The 20,798-nt window shown below is 42.4% G+C and overlaps 1 protein-coding gene across 1 annotated transcript in view; it reads right to left on the bottom strand.

Moving 5' to 3' along the window:
• Positions 1 to 20,798, bottom strand: part of themis2 (thymocyte selection associated family member 2) — a 91,106-nt gene that overhangs the window by 20,157 nt on the left and 50,151 nt on the right. Inside the window, exon 4 of the mRNA XM_078567338.1 lies at positions 13,981 to 15,089. Coding sequence (XP_078423464.1) covers positions 13,981 to 15,089 — 1,109 coding nt within the window. The remainder of the gene's footprint in view (positions 1 to 13,980; positions 15,090 to 20,798) is intronic.

A 20,798-nucleotide genomic window follows, 5' to 3' on the forward strand; every position in this document is an offset into this window, starting at 1 on the left:
CCCCAGCTATGCCTGTCTCTTTATGGGGTATGTGGAACATTCCTTGTTCCAGTCCTACTCCAGCCCCCTCCCACAACTCTTTCTCTGGTACATCGATGATTACTTCGGTGCTGTTTCATGATCTCGTCGGGACCTGGAAAAATTTATTAATTTTGTTTCCAATCTCCACCCCTCCATCATTTTCACATGGTCCGTCTCTGACACTTCCCTTCCCTTCCTTGACCTCTTTGTCTCAATTTCTGGTGATAGACTGTCCACCAATATCCATTACAAGCCTGCCGACTCCCACAGCTACCTCGACTACAGCTCCTCTCACCCCGCTTCCTGTAAGGACTGCATCCCATTCTCTCAGTTCCTTCGCCTCCGTCGCATCTGTTCTGATGACGCTACCTTCAAAAACAGTTCCTCTGACATGTCCTCCTTCTTCCTTAACCGAGGTTTTCCACCCACGGTTGTTGACAGGGCCCTCAACTGTGTCCGGCCCATCTCCCGCGCATCCGCCCTCACGCCTTCTCCCTCCCAGAAATATGATAGGGTCCCCCTTGTCCTCACTTATCACCCCACCAGCCTCCGCATTCAAAGGATCATCCTCCGCCATTTCCGCCAACTCCAGCATGATGCCACCACCAAACACATCTTCCCTTCACCCCCCCCGGCGGCATTCCGTAGGGATCGTTCCCTCCGGGACACCCTGGTCCACTCCTCCATCACCCCCTACTTCTCAACCCCCACCTATGGCACCTCCCCATCCCACGCAGAAGATGCAACACCTGCCCCTTCACTTCCTCTCTCCTCACCGTCCAAGGGCCCAAACACTCCTTTCAAGTGAAGCAGCATTTCACTTGCATTTCCCTTAACTTAGTCTACTGTATTCGTTGCTCCCAATGCGGTCTCCTCTACATTGGAGAGACCAAACGTAAACTGGGCGACCGCTTTGCAGAACACCTGTGATCTGTCCGCAAGAAAGACCCAAACCTCCCTGTCGCTTGCCATTTTAACACTCCACCCTGCTCTCTTGCCCACATGTCTGTCCTTGGCTTGCTGCATTGTTCCAGTGAAGCCCAACGCAAACTGGAGGAACAGCACCTCATTTTCTGACTAGGCACTTTACAGCCTTCCGGACTGAATATTGAATTCAACAACTTTAGATCTTGAACTCCCTCCTCCATCCCCACCCCCTTTCCGTTTCTTCCCCCTCCCTTTTGTTTTTTCCAATAATTTATATAAATTTTTCTTTTCCCACCTATTTCCATTATTTTTAAATCTATACCTGTAATGCCCTGTCAGTCTTTCCACCCCACCCCCATTAGAGCTGTACCTTGAGTGTCCTGCCATCCATTCTTAATTAGCACATTCTCTTAGATAATATCACCACCTTCAACACCTCTTTGTTCCTTTATCTGTGACATCTTTTGATTATCTGCTCCTATCACTGCTTGCTTGTCCCTGCAACCACCCCCCCCCCAACTTCTCTCCCCCCACCTTAAACCAGCTTATATTTCACCCCTATCCTATTTTTACTTCATCCTGTTGAAGGGTCACGAGGACTCGAAACGTCAACTCTTTTCTTCTCCGCCGATGCTGCCAGACCTGCTGAGTTTTTCCAGGTAATTCTGTTTTTGTTTTGAATCTCCTCCTGTGCTGTTTTATTCAATGATTCTATGATTAACTGTTCAGTAGTGCAGTGGTTATGGTACTGAATATATAAGTTCGAGGTTGTGTGTTCAAATATCACTATGGTAAATTTAAAACTGAATTCAGTAAATCTGGTAATTTGTGAATAGCGTGTTACCATGTCAATGGCTGGGGGTGGCATTCTTCATACCTATGGTAACTTTAAAAAAAATATATAGTATGTTTTTTGTTTCTACTGGTGGCACACATTTGCAAATTACCTTCCTATCATTGCACATAACAAAACTCATTCCGTACATGGGTAGAAAAAATTAGAGAGACATTGCTTCCAGCAGGTTAATACTATGTAAAGTGTTAACAATTGAAAACACAAGTGATATCAAACCAATTTGTTAATTATTAATTAGCACTTTTCTTAGATAATATCACCACCTTCAACACCTCTTTGATCCTTTTGTCTGTGACATCTTTTGATTATCTGCTCCTATCACTGCTTGCTTGTCCTTACAACCACCCCACCCTCAACTTCTCTCCCCCAGCCCCCCCCACCTTAAACCAGCTTATATTTCACCCCTCTCCTAACTACACTCAGTTCTGTTGAAGGGTCATGTGGACTCGAAACGTCAACTCTTTTCTTCTCCACCGATGCTGCTGAGTTTTTCCTGGTAATTCTGTTTTTGTTTTGGATTTCCAGCATCCGCAGTAGTTTTTTGTTTTTATCTCTGTTGTTAATTATTATGTTCACCTGTTCCTTAATAATTAAATTCAAAGTGTGAAAGGAGTAATGATATGTACAATGGAATCTTGAGCCCTTTGGGACATTCTATTATGTTAAAGATCCTATATAAATGCAAATTGTAGCGGTTGTTACTGAGATTAGCATGGAAGAAGCAATGAAAAATAGAAAAATTCAAAAGGTATCAATTTAAAAAGTAAAATTACATGGTGTGATGCCAGCAAAAAAAGGCATTAATGTGTTTCTTTGATATTTCTTTGTTCCCAGATTTAAAATAAATGAGTTTAATTCCTTCACAGCAATACTGGACAAAAGTTAGTTCTGTTTCAATAACTTTCTGATTTGAGCTGTCCGCCATGCTTGGTGCTCAGTGTCAGGTTCCAAAGGTTCTTAGTTTCTGTGCAGTGTTCTATGTCTTAGTCGTTGGCAACCCCATGTGGAATTAAAGGTCGTCTTTCTGAACAGACTTTTGGTTCCCCTCCTAATCTCTCCCAAATTGTCTCACTGTCCATTCCCTGCCTATTTCTATATGTGAGGATCATTGTGTTATAAAATGTGAGATATCTGCAAGTTGTTTGTTGATGCTTTTTAATTGCTTCACCACATTGCTTGGATATTGAAAACAAATATAAATTCTCACAGAAACGCAATATACTGCACGTGTTAAAAATCAAATAAAAACAGAAAATGCTGGAAATATCCAATTGCTACTTGCCACAGATGCTGCCAGACCTGTTGAGTATTTCCAGCATTTTCTGCTTTTTCAATAAATTCACAGCACCCTTTTCAAATCTCCCTGTGTTGATTTTATTCTGTTCTTCATATACCTTTCTAAGGTATGTGCAGCATTTTATGTTATCAATATTAAACTTAATCTGCAGTTTGTTTGTCTAATTGCATAACTGATTGACATTATCTCCTTTTATATTAAGATCAAGCAATTGAGAAAGCAATTAAAGAGAAAAATCAGTAAATGGAATTTAGAAGCTTTCTGTATGCCAGCATTAACAATTTACATATCTATTGTGTCTTTTGCAAAAAGTTACAAGGCATTATACAGGAAGGGAATTAAACATTGGGGAGAGAAAATTTAGAGGAGGTGACTAAAGAAGTGATCAACAAGATAGGTTTGGAAGAACTTTTAAAGACAATGAGAGGCATTAAGGCAGACAGCCAAAAGAAAAAAATTAGACAGAAACACCCTACCAGTCCTCGGCTTGTTATTTACCTTGGGGGCCCTTGCTATTTTCAGACTTCAGTCAGAATTCACAAAATGAAAGAGACAGAGGTAACTCTTCAGATCTGAAGAAGAGTCATACGGATCTCTCGTGCTCTATAGATGCTGTCAGACCTGCTGAGTTTTTCCATTTCATTTCTGATTCTCAGCATCCGCAGTATTTTGCCTTTATTCACAAAATGAGAGCTTTCCTTTGCTTAAGTGTCCAATTAACACTAAGTAATTGTTTCTCTTCCCACTGGAGCTGTTTGAGTGATTAGCACCTCAAAGCTTGGTGTGTTGACTTTTGAGAGGACTCAGGTGTTGGTAAAGCTGTGGGTGTTATAATGAAAAACACAAAGCCACTGAAAAACGGCCACTTTTCACGTAAACTTTTTAAAAGTTTGATACTTATGTTTTTCAATGCCAATCAAACTAAATTGTCTCCCATTAGTTTACACATGAGGGGAGACAATTATTGGCAGATGTATGTTTCCTGAAAGGAGCTTATAATGACTGTTAGTCATCACAGTGGGTTATCGTTTGTAATACTCTAACTGAGCAAGCAATTGAGCAATGACAATAAAATCAGAATATAGCTTTGCCCTGTCAGATGCAAGGCATTCTTCAGTGCAGCACACGGTGGAAGACTGATTTTGCGCAATGAAGCTGGATAGTATGGTTTACGGAGCCCGTGTTTTAATCTACAAAAGTAAATCTGTAAAAGTACAACAAAAGACACAGCTTTAAAAAAAAGAGCAGAACATAAGTATGTTTTTGATATGCGGTAGAAAATCACAAGGTAATTATTCAAGGAAAAGCCATTCAACTCAAATGGAACATACAGGCTTTAACAGGTAGGGAAGGACAGGTTCTGAGAGGGCTGATAAATCCATTGTGGGATCTGCAGATTCTGCCACATGCAGGGCAGGTGGTGCTCAGGATTGGATAGATGAATTGTTTGGAGGTTTGTGCGCTTTCTCCGACGCCTTTACTCTGTGTGCCCACAACAAAATCTCTTGATGTGTTTGGTGCCTTCCTGAATGAACCTTCTCCATTTGGGCCTGCCACAATCCTGGAGTCCCATGAGTTGGCGGGGATTTTTGACATCTTCAGGGATGCTTTGAGGACATCCCTAAGCTGTTTCTGCTGTCTCCCTAGGAGTCTCCTGCCATGACTGAGTTCCAGATAAAGGTGTTGCTTCAGGTATAAAAACAAAAAACTACTGCGGATGCTGGAAATCCAAAACAAAAACAGAATTGCCTGGAAAAACTCAGCAGGTCTGGCAGCATCGGTGGGGGTGAGGGTTGGGGGGGGTGGTGGGGGGGGGGGGGGGGGGTGGGTTACTGCACCACAAGACCTAAGCTAACTACTTATCAACCTTTCAGTCACCCTCTTGGTATCATCTTTCTTGACTTGGCTTCGTTTTTTTGATTACACCTCCTTGAAGTGCTTTGTTATTTTTTTTGTCTGTTAAAGATGCCATAAAAATGCAAATTGTTGGTGTTGAGATATTTCAGGGTCCCTGATCTTTTCCTTCCATTAACGTGAGCCTAGGTTTTTATCTAAAGGTGTCCATCTGTGCCGACTCCTCTTAATTCTCCGAGAATTCTCTGACAAAATTGGAAAGATGCTAACAAGTTCAGAGCTGGCACAGGTATATGGAAGACCAATAAAATTAAACAACTGTCACGAACTTTACCAAACATGATGTAGGCTACATTGATTGAACCTGTCAGTCCGTAAACCCAAGTGATATTTCCCTGCTGTCAATATTTTAGTGAGTTAATTGAAAGCATCAATGAATGGTCAGACCTCTGTCCCTAATAGTTAGACTGTGACATTTGCCCAATGCAGTCGACAAAAGCTTTGAGATTGATCACGCATTGAGGAGATAATGGGCCTTGTAAGTATAATGAATATGATAAGCCTGTGATTTTTTAAGTTGGAGGTTGATGAGTGGCAAAGAGTTTGAATTATGTGATGATTTATGACTTTGATTTTGTCATGCTTTTCTATTCAGTAGCAGTTACTGTGGCAACCTTTGCTTGGAGCAGTTCCTTCCACACTAGGTTTAGGAGTTCTTTTGACATTCTATCCCTCACAATGATAATCCAGATTTAACCGAAAATTGAAAGACTTTTGTGGAATTTGTGCTGATATCTCAAAGACTGCTGTGCCACACGGGTGTATTAACCTCTAATGTCATTGCCTCTCTGACATGGCAAGTTATGTATTTGGCAAAGAAATATAAATCAGTAACAAAAACAGAATTACCTGGAAAAACTCAGCAGGTCTGGCAGCATCGGCAGAGTAGAAAAGAGTTGATGTTTCGAGTCCTCATGACCCTTCAACAGAACTGAGTAATATTAGGAGAGGGGTGAAATATAAGCTGGTTTAAGTTGGGGGGGTGGGGGGAGAGAAGTCGGGGGCGGGGTGGGTGGGGGGTGGGGTGTTGGTTGTAGGGACAAGCAAACAGTGATAGGAGCAGATAATCAAAAGATGTCACAGACAAAGGAACAAAGAGGTGTTGAAGGTGGTGATATTCTCTAAACGAATGTGCTAATTAAGAATGGATGGCAGGACACTCAAGGTACAGCTCTAGTGGGGGTGGGGTGGAAAGACTAACAGGGCATTAAAGGTATAGATTTAAAAATAATGGAAATAGGTGAGAAAAGAAAAATCTATATAAATTATTGGAAAAAACAAAAGGGAGGGGGAAGAAACGGAAAGGGGGTGGGGATGGAGGAGGGAGTTCAAGATCTAAAGTTGTTGAATTCAATATTCAGTCCGGAAGGCTGTAAAGTGCCTAGTCGGAAGATGAGGTGCTGTTCCTCCAGTTTGCATTGTGCTTCACTGGAACAATGCAGCAAGCCAAGGACAGACATGTGGGCAAGAGAGCAGGGTGGAGTGTTAAAATGGCAAGCGACAGGGAGGTTTGGGTCTTTCTTGCGGACAGATCGCAGGTGTTCTGCAAAGCGGTCGCCCAGTTTACGTTTGGTCTCTCCAATGTAGAGGAGACCGTATTGGGAGCAACGAATGCAGTAGACTAAGTTAGGGGAAATGCAAGTGAAATGCTGCTTCACTTGAAAGGAGTGTTTGGGCCCTTGGACGGTGAGGAGAGAGGAAGTGAAGGGGCAGGTGTTGCATCTTTTGCGTGGACATGGGGAGGTGCCATAGGTGGGGGTTGAGGAGTATCAGTGTCTTCTACTGTAATGCAAGGATTGACTTTGCAAAGGCTATGCAGCTGTATCTTGTTTAAAAATATACCATCCCTGATCACTATCCAATGACCCCCCTGGTGTGTGGTACATTTATGTGAACATGTGGTCAGGATAGGATCAAAATCCCATTATGGTAGCTGGAGAATTTAAATTCAGTTAATTAAGTAAATCTTGAATAACAATCTAGTAACAGTAATGGGGGCCATGAAACTATTGGATTGTCATAGAAATCCACCCAGCTCACTAATGTCCTTTAGGGAAGGAAATCTGCTGTCTTTACTTGATCTGGCCTGTAAGTGACTCTAGACCCACAGCAATGTGGCTGACTTTTTCTAAAGTAGCCTAGCAAACCACTCAGTAGTGTTCAAGAAAGTGGCCCATCACCACCACTTCGAGGGCAATTAGGAATGGGCAATAAATGCTGGCCTTGCCAGAGATGCCCATGTCTTTTGAATGAATGAGAAAAGAAACCTATGATTGACTAGCTTTATATTAATTTCATATTTAGGCTCAAAAGAGGGGAACCGTCATTTAGTTGGGACGGCCTATAGATCAAAGCTTAAGATCAAAGGGAAAGAGGGGAGAAGATTGATGATTTTGTTTTAAAAAGCAACTGTTGGGAAGGTGATCATGATTGCCAGCCACAATCAGTTGTAATTTAACATTTACTTTGTATGGTCCCCAAAGTACAATTCAGTTCTGAATAACTGGTAAACACCTTACATTTGTATTATACTCATCATGGAAAAGAAGATTTCAGATCATCAGTGGATGTAGTATATTTGGATTTTCAGAAGGCATTTGATATGGTGCCACATGAAAAGTTATTGAAAAATTAACGGCTCATGGATTTGGTGGTGATATATCAGCATGGAGAGAGGATTGGTTGAAGGTCCAGAAAACAGAGTAGGAATAAACAGGCCATTTTCAGGTTGGCAGGCTTTTACTAGTGGCAAAAATTGGCATTGGGGCTTCTGCTTTTACAATCCATATTAATGACTTGGATGAAGCCCAAGTTTGCTGCTATCACAAAGTTATGTGGGAAAGTAAGCTGTGAGGAAGACACAGAGTCTACAAAGGGTTACAGATAGGTTAAATGAGTGGACAAGAAGGTGGCAGATAGCATATAATGGGAAGAATTTTCCTGTTGGCGAGTGGGGGCGGGGCCTGCCCGCCAACGCGTAAAATGATGCGCGGTGACGTCGGGCGGGCGTCCCGATGTCACCGCGCGTCTTATGGATTGTCAGTTCGGCGGGAGCGCAGCCGCGTTTGCTGCGTACCCGCCAAACTGTCAAAGGCCCATTAAGGCCATTAACAAAGTCATTAAAGCTGTTAAGAATGCTGAAGGAATCGTTGAATTTGTTATTCATAGTCGGGGGCCCCTAGCCAGGTGGCATGTTGTCTAATTAGCCATTTTTCATGTATAGGACTAGACAGTGGGAATGATTGAGCTATTGAAATGTGAAGGTATCACAGCCACGATGCATCCTGTTCACTGTCACAGCAGCTGCCTGGTTGACTGCAGCTGTACGTTAAACCACAGATGGTGTCCAGGAGCAAAAGCCCCAACAAATTTCTTAACCCACGGGTGTTGTTTTTTCCTATGTCAAAGCATAAATTATATTATTATTCATGAATTACAGTTTTGGTCTCCGTGTCTACGGAAGGATATACTTGCCATGGAGGGAGTGCAACAGAGGTTCACCAGGCTTATCCCTGGGATGGCAGGATTGTTTTACGAGGAGAGGCTGAGTAGATTGAGCCTGTATTCTTTAGAGTTTCGAAGAATGAGAGGTGATCTCATTGAAACTTACAAAATTCTTACAGGGTTCAACAGGGTAGATGTGGATAGGATGTTTCCCCTGGCTGGTGAGTCTAGAAACAGGGGCACAGACTCAGAATAAGAGGCAGGCCATTTTCTTCACTCAGAGGGTGATGAATCTTTGGAATTCTCTATCCCAGAGGGTTGTGGAAGCTCAATCATTCAGCATATTCAAGACAGAAATTGATAGATTTCTGGATACTTATGATATTAAGGGATATGGAGATAGCATAGGAAAGTGGTGTTGAGGTTGATGATCAGCCATGATCTAATTGAATGGTGGAGCAGGCTCGATGGGCCGAATTGCCTATTCCTACTCCTGCTCTGTTGTTCCTAAGAAACAGAGGGCACAGATTTAAGGCACTTGGCACAAGAAGCAATGGAATGAGAGAATACTTTTTCACGCAGTAAGTGGTTAGGATCTGGAATGCCCTCCCTGAGAGTGATTGAGGCAGGTTCAATTGAGGCTTTCAAAAGGGAATTGGATCATTATCCAAAAAGGAAAAATTTGAAGGTCTATGGGAAAAAGGCAGGGGAGTGGCACTAGGTAAATTGCTCCTTTGGGCCAGCACAGACATGACAGGCCAAATGGCCTCCTTCTGTGCTATTACCATTCTCTCTCTCTCTGTCTATATATATATATATATATGTATATAAATAAATAATGAATAATTCCAATAGAGCATTCAGGAGAAGCATCTGTTTTCAGAGAGTGCTAAGAATGTGGAACCCGCTGTCACATGCATAATGGAAGCAAATAGCAGAGATGCCTTTAAGGGGAAGCTAGATAGCTACATGAGGGAGAAAGAATGATATGCTGATGGGGTGAGATGATAGGAGGTATGTTTGGAGCATAAATAATAGCAAAGACCAGTTGGGCTGAATGGCCTGTTTTGGTGCTGTTAATTCTATGTAATTCTGCATTCAACACAGCTGCAGTTCTAACACATAAAGAGCTGGGGGAGCTCATGAGCTTTAGAAGCAACTGCCCTTGGCAACAACACCAACAGGCAGTGCAGGACCGTGACACAGGAATAGTTGTGTATTTTGTTCACACAGGGAGCCTTCTGGAAATCCTAACACACACCTGAGGGCTTCCCCATCCTAAATTCTGAAAGATAATTTCAGCTACCCAAAGGAAACTAGGACAAGGATTAGTGACACAGGATATAAGCATATGTGCCAACTGTGGTTCAATTAGTAGCATTCTGCTCACTGAGTCAGAAGATTCTGGGTTCAAGCCCCACTCTGGGAACTGAGCACAAAACACTCCAGTGCAGTGCTGAGGGCGTACTTCACTGTCAGAGGTGCTGGCTTTTGGAAGCGATGTTAACCTGAGGTCTCATCTGCCTTCTTGGGTGCTGGCCACAAATGATCCTATGGCACTCTTTCAAACAAGAGAAGGGGAGTTATACCCTGTATGCTGGACAATATTTATCCCTCAATCAACATCACAAAATCAGATCATCTGGCCATTATCACATTGCTCTCTGTGGGAGTTTGTTGCACAAAATAGCTGTCGCATTACCTACATTACAAGATGACTACATTTCAAAAGTATTTAATTGGATGTAAAGCACTTTGGGACATCTGGTGGGAAAGGCGGTATATAAATGCAAGTTTTTTTTAAAATCTAAGAACACAGGAATCTGATAACAGGTGGATTCAGGGTCACCTTGCAAATTCCTCGGGGCCCAGTGACTCTAGTTTGGAAACCTACAGTAAGCAGTTATGGGAGATATGGTCAATCAAGTGTTCAAAAGATCAAGGCCATGGGTAAATTTGGATATAAATTTTCCAACAAAATATTTACAAACCCTGTGATGATTGGTTTGGTCTCAGGTGTTAATCAAGCTCCTCTCTGAAGACTATGCAACTTCAGGTTTCTTTTTTCTTCTCCGGGATATGTTTTTGTAGCATAAATGATGAGCTCCTTGAGTTAAAGGTGTTGGGGCTGGGAAATTAAATGTTTTCTGTTTCAGGCATCTGGTGTCAAGGAAGCGCTAGCACTCTGACACGCCTGACCTGGGTTTGCAAAATGGGGTTGCACTCCTAGCCGGCTGCAGACCTAAGTTGCTGCTATGCTGCTCCAACTATGTAAGAACACATTTGATTGCCCGAGGGAGATGTTTTTTTTTAAAAAGAAACCTTCTTTAGATTTTATTAAGTTTCACTGCCGAGCTAACCAGTTTGACAGATCTCTGTGTACGTGTCACAAATCTTAACAAGGTGTCTCAGACTTCATATGTGATTGGAGCAAAGCTGTTCCCATTAAAATAATAATGCCCTGATTCAAACCGCTACAACATAATGAACATGGCATTTGTGGTAATCAAAAATAGATGGAAAAATGATTAACGGTGATGGTTACTTTTACTGTTATTGAATCTACAAGCCCTATTTCCTCATTGTCCACAACTATGGCTCAAAAAATATTTAACAGTAATGAGGCAGCTCCATCAGGTTCAAAAAGTTAAATATCCACATGCTTTTTGGTTAACTTGACTGAAGTTAATCAGATCCTACATCTTCCACCCGCGAGAAAGCTGGATCACTGCAGAACAGGAGTGAGGGCTCCATCGTGCCATCTGAGACTGCAGGAGACCTAAATAAAATGCCTGATTTATTCACAAGTTACTTGAGTGACCGATCATGCAATAATCACCTGAAAATGGGTACATTGCAATATTACAGCATGATGTTATCACAGCAACATTTCTAGGCATTATGGGAAAAATTGTTGCCATTGCTCCAGGGTGATGATCACGTGGAACTGATGGGCTACACTTTATAGAACCCGTCTGATTTTCATTTCAAATGCTTTCAATGGCTGGTGAATTGGACGTGAGAATTGAGTGTTTGTGTCAAAAGCGTGCAAATCAAGCATTTGAGTCGAGTGCTTGTGTCATGTGTGGGCTGAGTATGTGAATTGAGCGTGCAAATCAAGTGCACAAATCGATTGTGCAAATCGAGTATGCAAATAAAATGTGTGAGGCAAGTGTGTGAATCTATTGTGTTAATTGCGTGTGCGAATTGTGTGTGTGAATCGAGTGTTTAGGTCGAGTCATAATGAACCCACCTGGGAACTGTAGTAGCAGAGAAAGATGGCCGGACATCTGGTTGTCAGTCAGGGCTAATTATGAATGTTTGACTGAACTCCAAGTCTCCTAACTGCAGGTATCTGTTTGGACAGACTGAAATGGAGTGTTTACTTTGCTTGATTGATATCTATGCAAGGTTATAATTAGTTATTCTTTCTGTGATCTCTTTTGTCAATGCCTGTATTTTTTTTGGACAAGTTTGAGGTGTGAAGTGATTAAAGCTTCTGTTACTAATCCCACAATAACTCTGTTTGACACTTTATAGGGTTGCAGGAACAGCAGTTTTTTTCGAAGCAGATTTCTGAATGGGTGTTCTTGTTCCCCCTTTTTTCTCTCTCTCCCTATCTCCACAATATTCTTGATATTTGTATTATATGGCTCATTGGTTCTGAAAATAATGCATCCTGGGTGAATAGGCATGGAGGTAGCATGGGGAGTGGGTGTGTGTGAGGGCTAGAGGGCCTAACCGCTTTTAATGCAACTAGGACAATGTGCCAGCGAACCAAAAGGGGCCTTCTAACCAGGCCCTTGGCAGTTGCTCACCTCCATGGTCACCTATGATCTGCATCTGGGGTCGGTTGGCCTAACATCCTCCCACCCCCGCCTCCCTAGAGCCAGGCTTGTGTGTAACTGGGGCCCTTCATAAACAAGCAGCTCAGCCAAGTAGGAAAATGTCGATTCGAGCTGTTTGCCTCCATAGTGAAAATCCAGCTCAAAGTGTCTGCAGAATTTCTAATCATATTGTTTCCTCTAACTTCTATTACACTGTAGTGACCACTTCTTTTGGCATTAACCTATGATCCACAGAATAGACAATGGGTAACAACAACAGCAGCAACGACAATAACATATATTTATATAGCACATTTAATATAATAAAACATTCCAAAGCCCTTCACAAGAGTGTTATAAAGCAAAATTAGATACAAAGACACTTGAGGGATTTTTCAGAAGTTTGCCAAATGCTTGGTAAAGAGTTTGGTTCTAAGGCATGTCTTAAAGGAAGAGGAAGACATGGAGAGGCAGAGCGGTATAGGGAGGGAATTCCAAAGTTTATGGAGCTGAAAGCATGACCCTCAATATTGAAGAAATTAAAATCAGAAATTCTCAAGAGGCCAGATTTGGAAGAGCGCAGATGTCTCAGAGGGTTGTGGGGCTAGAGAAGTTTACAGAGCTAGGGAGGGATGAGGCCATGGGAGGATTTGAAAGCAAGGATGAATCCAAGTATTTGCCTGAGTTATGTTAAATTTTCAATGACACTCTGACTGGCCATGGGAGGTAGGGAGAGAAATGGAACTTTAAGAAGGTTTAAGCAAGCTCTTCTGAGAATGAAAGTAAGGCACATTGGTGGGGTAGAGTTGAGGGACCTTTAATCAGAACCTTACTGAACGGGCCGATCTCTACTAGCGGGAGTCGAGATCTGTCTAACGAGAGCTAGGAAGACTGGGCGCTCAAGTCATGTCAAATCCATCCTCTCAGGTTGTAATAACACAAGCATTCCCCTCCTCACCCCCACCAATTGTTTTAAGTCTTCAACACCAATTTCTTTGTTTCAATACTTTTCTGGCTATATATATCTGTGTCCTTTGTCCACCAGTTTGCTCCTGTGCCCCTCAGCACTCTCTCTCTTTTTCTCTCTCTCTTTCTCTCTCTCTCTCTCTCTCTGATCTCCACAATATTCCCACGGCAGTGCAAATGTTGCAGAAGGAAGGGTAAAAAGTGTTGCAGAGAGAGGTAGAAACAGTGGACTATGAAAGGAAGGAGGAAAAGGAGCGTGCAAGAGAGTTAAGAAAGAAGGCACGGTGAGACAAAAAGAGAGGCGAAGGAGACAGTGAAACATAAGTGAAAGAAGAAAGAGGAACAGAAACAAAGGAAAAAAATTGAGAATGGGGTCAATATAGTTGTGCTAGACAATATTTTGCAACTGATAATTGTGTGTCAATTGAGGGCATTGGTTGGATTGTTACTTGAGCACATATAAAGAGACACCTACTGACAATGTGCCGTGGCTGAGTTAGGAGGTATATACTTAGATTTATTCAGAGTGAAACATTATAAAGTGAGTAAAGATCTCCAGGGAATGAAACTCTAGTCTATGCAAGCACTCCTCATAATTACACCCTTTTAGTTCTGGTATCATTCTAGTGAATCCGTACTGCACTCATTTCAAAGGCCAAGATATCCTTCCTGAGGTGCAGTGCCCAAAACTGAACATTGTACTTTTCAAGACACCAGATAATTCTTACCTTAGCGGGTAAAGGTGGTTGTTGCTCTTCATAATCTGGAAGAGAGCGACAAAGGGGTCCAACTGGGGTAGGGTCTGGTGAGAGAATAGATATGCTATGTCTTTTGGGTGGTCGCGGTGGAGGACACAGAGTTGCAGTAGACAATTTCCGCAGATTATAGTACATGACATCAGTCAACTCTTCCACCGAGGCTGCATTTTTAAGGCTATGGTCTTCTGTAGGACAACCTTCCAGGTGGCAGACACTCATGGTCACCCAGTCGACTGGGATTGAGAAGCACTCAGAAGGGCCGTCTAGAAAACTGACAACCAAATTGGGCACCTTGATTATCTCCTCCAGCTTGATTGTTGGGAAGGATGTTAAAATATCGATTGGTAAAGAAGGATCTCTTGATGTGGCTTTCACTTGAAAAGGGAGTTTGAACTTATCACATATTTCCATTATTTTGTATCTCTTGGTGTCATGGACTTCTTCTACAAATCGTCCCTCCAGGTACAAAGGAAGCATCATAGAGTCATCCTCTTCCTCATCCTCCTTCTCATCCTCATCTTCACTTTCTGGGCTCTTGCTGCACATGAGCACATCAGTATTTTGAAGTACGCCATTAATGGTCATTTGCATAGTAGTCCTAAACATGGTGACTATGCGGTCGCCCACACATAGAGAAGACAACCCATCTTCATTCCACATGCAGTCTTTTGTAACCACAACATTCAAAGGGTCCTCTTGGCTGATGGCGTTGCAGAGATCAAACACAGTCGCGAACTCCCTTGGCCGCCTTTTGAAAGTTCCCTTGTAGGTTGTGCAAATTAAGAAATGCCGGCTGACCTTGTTAAGCATGGATGTAGCGAGGACTTTCTTCAACAACTGCTTCTTGTGAATTTTCAGAACTCTGCCCTTCCTCAGTGAGTGAAAAAACTCTCTCTTAAAGGGGGGCTGCTGTTCTGGGGCATCCAGGATTTTGACTAACATTGGAAATTTCTCATGCGGCTGGTTAACAATATCAGACAGTGACAATGGTTGGATGAATGTCATGTCTTTCTGTTCCTTCGTTACATCCCTCACATCGACCTCCAGAGTTGAGGGTATTTTCACTGTCTCTTTTCTGTCTGCAGGAAAATTTGATAGCTATTTTAATAACCTGCTTCCAGATGTTATGCATAAAACCTCAAATGTCTCTAGCATTATTCACAACATGAAACGTTTTCTATCAAATAACCTCTGAAAAATGCCCAATTATCATCTCTTTTTGCCTTGCACCGTGATCCTTTTTGTCATTTAATCAACCTGTTTCCGCCTTATCACAGATCTTCCCTTTTGTTCTCTCCTCCCCATCCCTCCTCCTTTCCCTCCCTCTGTATTTGTTTAAAATCAGTTACATCGCTAACTTTTTCCAGTTCAGATGAAAGGTCATCAACCTGAAACGTTAACTCAGTTTCTCTCTCCACAGATGCTGCCTGACCTGCTGAATATTTCCAGCATTTAATTTCAGATTTCCAGCATTTACAGTATTTTGATTTTGTATTACTGTATAAGTTATCTGTTGTAAAGTTATAATGTAAAAACTTTTGTTAGGCAATGACACCAGAGTAATAGAATTATGGAATGCACAGAAGGAGGCCATTTGGTCCATTGTGCTTGTGCTGGCTCTTTGAAAGTGCTATCCACCTCCCCTGTACTTAGCCCATAGCCTTGTAGATTTTTTGCCCTTCAAGTATTTATTCAGTTTTCTTTTGAAAGCTACTATTGAATCTGCTTCCACCGCCCTTTCAGGTAGCGCATTCCAGATTGCAACAACTTTGGTGTGTAAAACAATAGGCTGGATTTTATGTGCCCCAGCCGGGCGTGTTTTCAGCGGGAGGGGGGCACATAAAATAGGGCGGGTGCTGACCCCACCGCCTTCCTGCCCACCCCTGAGCTCACCCCCATGCATAGAAGGTGGGTAGGTGCCAAAATCTGCAGCCTGCCCACCATATTAAAATAAATAATCAAGAGCCAATTGAGCTAGTTAAACAAGCAGGAGCGGGCAGGCCGTTTTTGTTAAAATGTTTTTAAAAGGGCGGGATGGAAGTGGGTGGGGGGGGGATACTATCTTCTGGGGCTATCCTTTGCTCATTGCGAGAGCAGCCCCCACCCACCCCCCCCAAGATAGTACCACCCCCTTTCTTCCTACCCACCTATTCTCCAAAAGCCACCAACCCCATCCCCATGCCCCTCTTCTTAAGCTGCCCGAACTCTCCCACCCAATACCCCGGACTTACTCTGGGGCCCATTGTCTTTCTCCTTGGGTGTTGGTGCAGTCCCGGCAACACCCACTAATGACACCTTGGTGCTGCCACCGGGACTGCTGGCAGCTCCGGAGAGTGGGACTTCCTCCCCAGTGAGGGGCAGAAGTCCCACTGGCAGGCAATTTAGCTCCCCCCACAGCACATTATGGCTGCGAGGTGGCATGGAGCATGTTGGCTTTCCGCCAACTTTGCTTCCAAGGAGGTGAGCCATCTGCACCATACCCCAACCCCGCAATATGCAGCCCAATGTTTCTTCATGTTGCAAATCTGGTTCTCATTACAGAAGGGTTATGGAACAAAAGATGTGTTTAAGATAATGATCAGCCCTGATCTAATTGGATGGTGGAACAAACGACAAGGGATTGAATGGCTTACTGGATATAGTTACAAGCCAGGATGATGTGTGACTTGGAGGTGGTGGTGATTTTTTACTCCTTTCATGGGATGTGTGCATTGCTGGCAAGGCCAGCATTTGTTGCCCATCGCTAATTTCCCTGGAACTGAGTGGCGTGCTAGGCCATTTCAGAGGGCAGTTAAGAGTCAACCACATTGCTGTAGGTCTGGAGTCACATGTAGGTCAGACCAGGTAAGGATGGCAGATTTCCTTCCCTAAAGGGCATTAGTGAACCAGGTGGGTTTTTACAACAATCGATGATAGTTGTCATGTTTACCATTACTGAGATTAGCTTTAGATTCTATATTTATTAATTCTATCCCATTTGAACCCATGTCCCCAGAGCATTAACCTAGGCCTTTGGATGACTAGCCCAGTGAAATGACCACTACACCACCATCTTTAAATGGAGTGTTCCCATGCGTCTGCTGCCCTCGTCCTTCTAGGTGGTAGAGTTCAGGTGTTTAGAAAGTGCTGTTCCTATGTTCCTTTGTCACTGTGTAAGTAGGAGACCTGACTGACTGGAGTGGAAGCTGGTGTATGTGAGTGTGCATATGCTTTATTCTCCTAGAGTGACAAACAGCAAGGACATGCAGTGATGTTGAAATCCTGCCTATCTACTTAAAAGGTGCTGCCCAGAGGGTGAATGATAAATCAAATGGGAAGCCTCATTGTTTGCATTGAGTGTTAACAAGCTGAGTAGCCTAAGAGCAAAACAAACTAAAAACTATCCTGATACATTCTGAAAAATATTGAGGAGGGAAAACAATGTGCAAACGCTTTTTTCTCTTTTCCTGTTAAAACGAGAAAGTAATGAACTTTAAATGCAGCATAAAATAATCAAATGAGAAAATATACTTTCCATAATTGTAAGAATCTATTATTCTCAATTTAGTTCCACAATTAGATCATCTGTATTGATTTAGATTAGGCATTGTTTCCATTTATAATATCGTCCAAATGAAGAAAAGAGCATGCATTTATATAATGCCTTTCACATCCTCAGGATAACCTAAAATACTTTTTAAAGTTCATTCTTAGGATGTGGGCACCACTCTCGAGGTCAACATTTGATGCCCATATTTAATTGCATTTGAGAAGGTGGTGGTGAACGGCACTCTTGAAACTGCTGCAGTCCAAGTGGTGTAGGTACACCCACAGTGCTGTAAGGAAGGGAGTTCCAGGATTTTGACCCAGTGACAGTGAAGGAATGGCCGTATAGTTCCAAGTCAGGATTGTGTGTGGCTTGGAGGGTCACTTCCAGGTGGTGGTGTTCCCATGCAACTGCTGGCCTTGTCTTTCTAGGTGGTAGAGGTCATGGATTCAGAAGGTGCTGTCAAAGGAGCACTCTCTCTTTCTCAGATAGCAGTGAAGGCTGGGTCATTGAATATTTTAAAGGCAGAAGCAGATGGATTCTTGTCTAACAAGGGAATCAAAGGTTATCAGGGGTAGGCAGGAATGTGGAGTTGAGGCCACAATTAGATCAGCCATGATCTTATTAAATGATGGAGCAGGCTTGAGGGGCATACTCCTGCTCCTAATTCGTAGGTTCTTATGGACCTTGACAAGTTGCTGCAGTGCATCATGTCAATGATGCACACTGCTGCCAGTGATGGAGGGAATGAACATTGAAGGTGGTGGATGGAGTGCTGATCAAGCGGGCTGCTTTGTCCTGGATGGTGTTGAGCTTCTTAAGTGTTGTTGGAGCTGCACTCATCCAATAAGTGGAGAGTACTTCATCACACTCTTGACATGTTCTTTTCAGATGGTGAACAGACTTTTTGGGAATCAGGAGGTGAGTTACTTGCCCTCAGCCTCTGACCTGCTCTTGTAGTTACAGTATTTATATGGCTGGTCCAGTTCAGATTCTGGTCAATGTTAACCCCAAGCATGTTGACGATGGGAGATTCAGCGATGGTAATGCCATTGAATAATTTATAGCCAATGAATTACTTTTGATGTCTCATCGTTGTTATAACATTGTGTAATGCAGCAGTCAATTTGTGCACAGCAAGGTATCACAAACAGCAGTGTCCAATTTATCTGATCTTTAGTGATGATGATTAAAGAATAAACTTTGGCCATTGTTGCACTGTGAAAACTTTTCTGCTTTTCAAGTAATTCCACGGGCCTGAGTTTGCATCTGAAAAATAGCACCTCCAACAATTCAGCAACCAGTGCTGCACTGAAATGCCAGACAAGACTATCAGCTTGGATCATCCAGATTGGAGTTCAAAAACACAAACTTGGACTGAAGTGAGAGTGTTAACAGTGAACCAAGGCTGATATCTTAAAACAAATTCAAAAATAATCAATTTGTTGCCTGTCTTTTGTTGCATTGTCCGTTAACCATTCAAAGCCTTGTGCCTGTTGGGAAGAATCTTAGCATAAGACAGTACCTTCAGAGGAGAGTAGGAGAGAAAATTGGAGGGTCCAAAGCCCTACAGTTACTGTAATAAAAACAAATTAACTTGTTCTATATTCAAGAGTGTTTGTGAAAATGCCTTCTTACAGAGAGTTAATGGGAAGTAATTAATGTATATTTTTACAATTCATTCACACATTGTGAGCATCACTAGCAAGGCCAATATTTCTTGCCCCATTCCTAATTGCCCTTGAGAAGGTGATGATGGGGAGCTGCTTTCTTGAACACAACTGAATGGCAGAGGACAGTTAAAAGTCAACTGGAATCACGTGTAGACCAAATCTGGTAAGGACAGTAGACTTCCTTCCCTGAAGGACATTAGTGAATTAGGTGGGCTTTCAGCGCAACCCGATATTATCATGGCCACCATTATTGATCCTAGCATTTTATTCTAGGCTTTATTTAATTAAATTTGAGTTCCCCACCTGCCATAATGGGATTTGAATTTATAGGTGATTGTTAGGCTCGACCTATGGATTATAAACTCAGTAACATAACCAACTGCAATAAACCTATTGAAAGCATTGAAGTAACTAGCCGCCAATATAGCAGTGATTTTAGCATTAAGATGTGTTCATTACACTTCTGAAATGCTAAAATAACAGGAGTAGCTGGCCACTTAAAAAGGTTTCGCAGCAGAAACTTGCAATGATTAAAAGAATGATAAGCTAGTGCCCAAACCCAAAACAGAAGAAAGCATAGTGTGGACTGTGAGATCCATTCGTTCACAATCACTTTGCCATTGAGTCAACTCAACCCATTTCAATTCTTAAGGAAATGTCATGCAACCCGTTTTCTTGACCCATAGGAATTCATCAAACAGACTCCCAAGAAATCCATCTAACATTACCACTCCTTGTTCTGATATTTCCAGTAGCTCAATATGTTACATAGAATATTTGACCAGGTTCTTACTGAATGAACAAACTGAGATGTGCCTGAATTACCTTCTTTACCTGTACCTATCTTACGTTCCCCATTTATACCTCTCGCAAGGCAGATTTAGATAAAAAGGCTCTTTAATGCACTTGACCTCATCCATCCACAATATCAATACATTTGCCCATGAAAACACCTCATTACTTCTTTAGATAAAAGCAAAAAACTGCGGATGCTGGATTTTTATTTTTTTCCTATTTTTAGTTAGTTATGTTGAAGAGTCATACGGACTCGAAACGTTAACTGTGTTCCTCTCCGCAGATGCTGCCAGACCTGCTGAGTTTTTCCAGCTATTTTTATTTTTGTTTCACTATTCCTTTAAATAGTTGACCTGGTCTTCCTGGAAACCAACTCCAGCTGTTGATTACTTCATAAGTAAAGAATCACTTTCTGACATCTATACTAAATTTCCCATCCACAATCCTAAAATGTGCATTCTTGCCATACTTCTTTAATGGGTCTGAAGTTTATTTACTTTCCTTATTCCATTAACTATGTTACAGACTTTTATAAGGTATCTCTTCCTAATGTCTCTATCCTAGTTTAGTATATTTAATCAACCCTCTAGCATTGAGAATCAGCCTCGAAGCTCTCCCTTGTATCGCCTTTGGGGCATCAATGGCACTTTTGTGTTGTGCTGGACATGAAGGGCAAGCTTACGGGGGAAGAGTGGTGAGAGTGTCTAGGAAAAGGGGGGCAAATGTCTGGGGAAGAGGGGTTAATGTCCGGGAAATGAGAGGGGTAGAGAGGAGTGCCCGGGAAATGGCGTCGG

Source organism: Cetorhinus maximus, chromosome 21 (assembly GCF_964194155.1).
Source record: "Cetorhinus maximus chromosome 21, sCetMax3.hap1.1, whole genome shotgun sequence".
NCBI classification, from domain to species: Eukaryota; Metazoa; Chordata; class Chondrichthyes; order Lamniformes; family Cetorhinidae; genus Cetorhinus; species Cetorhinus maximus.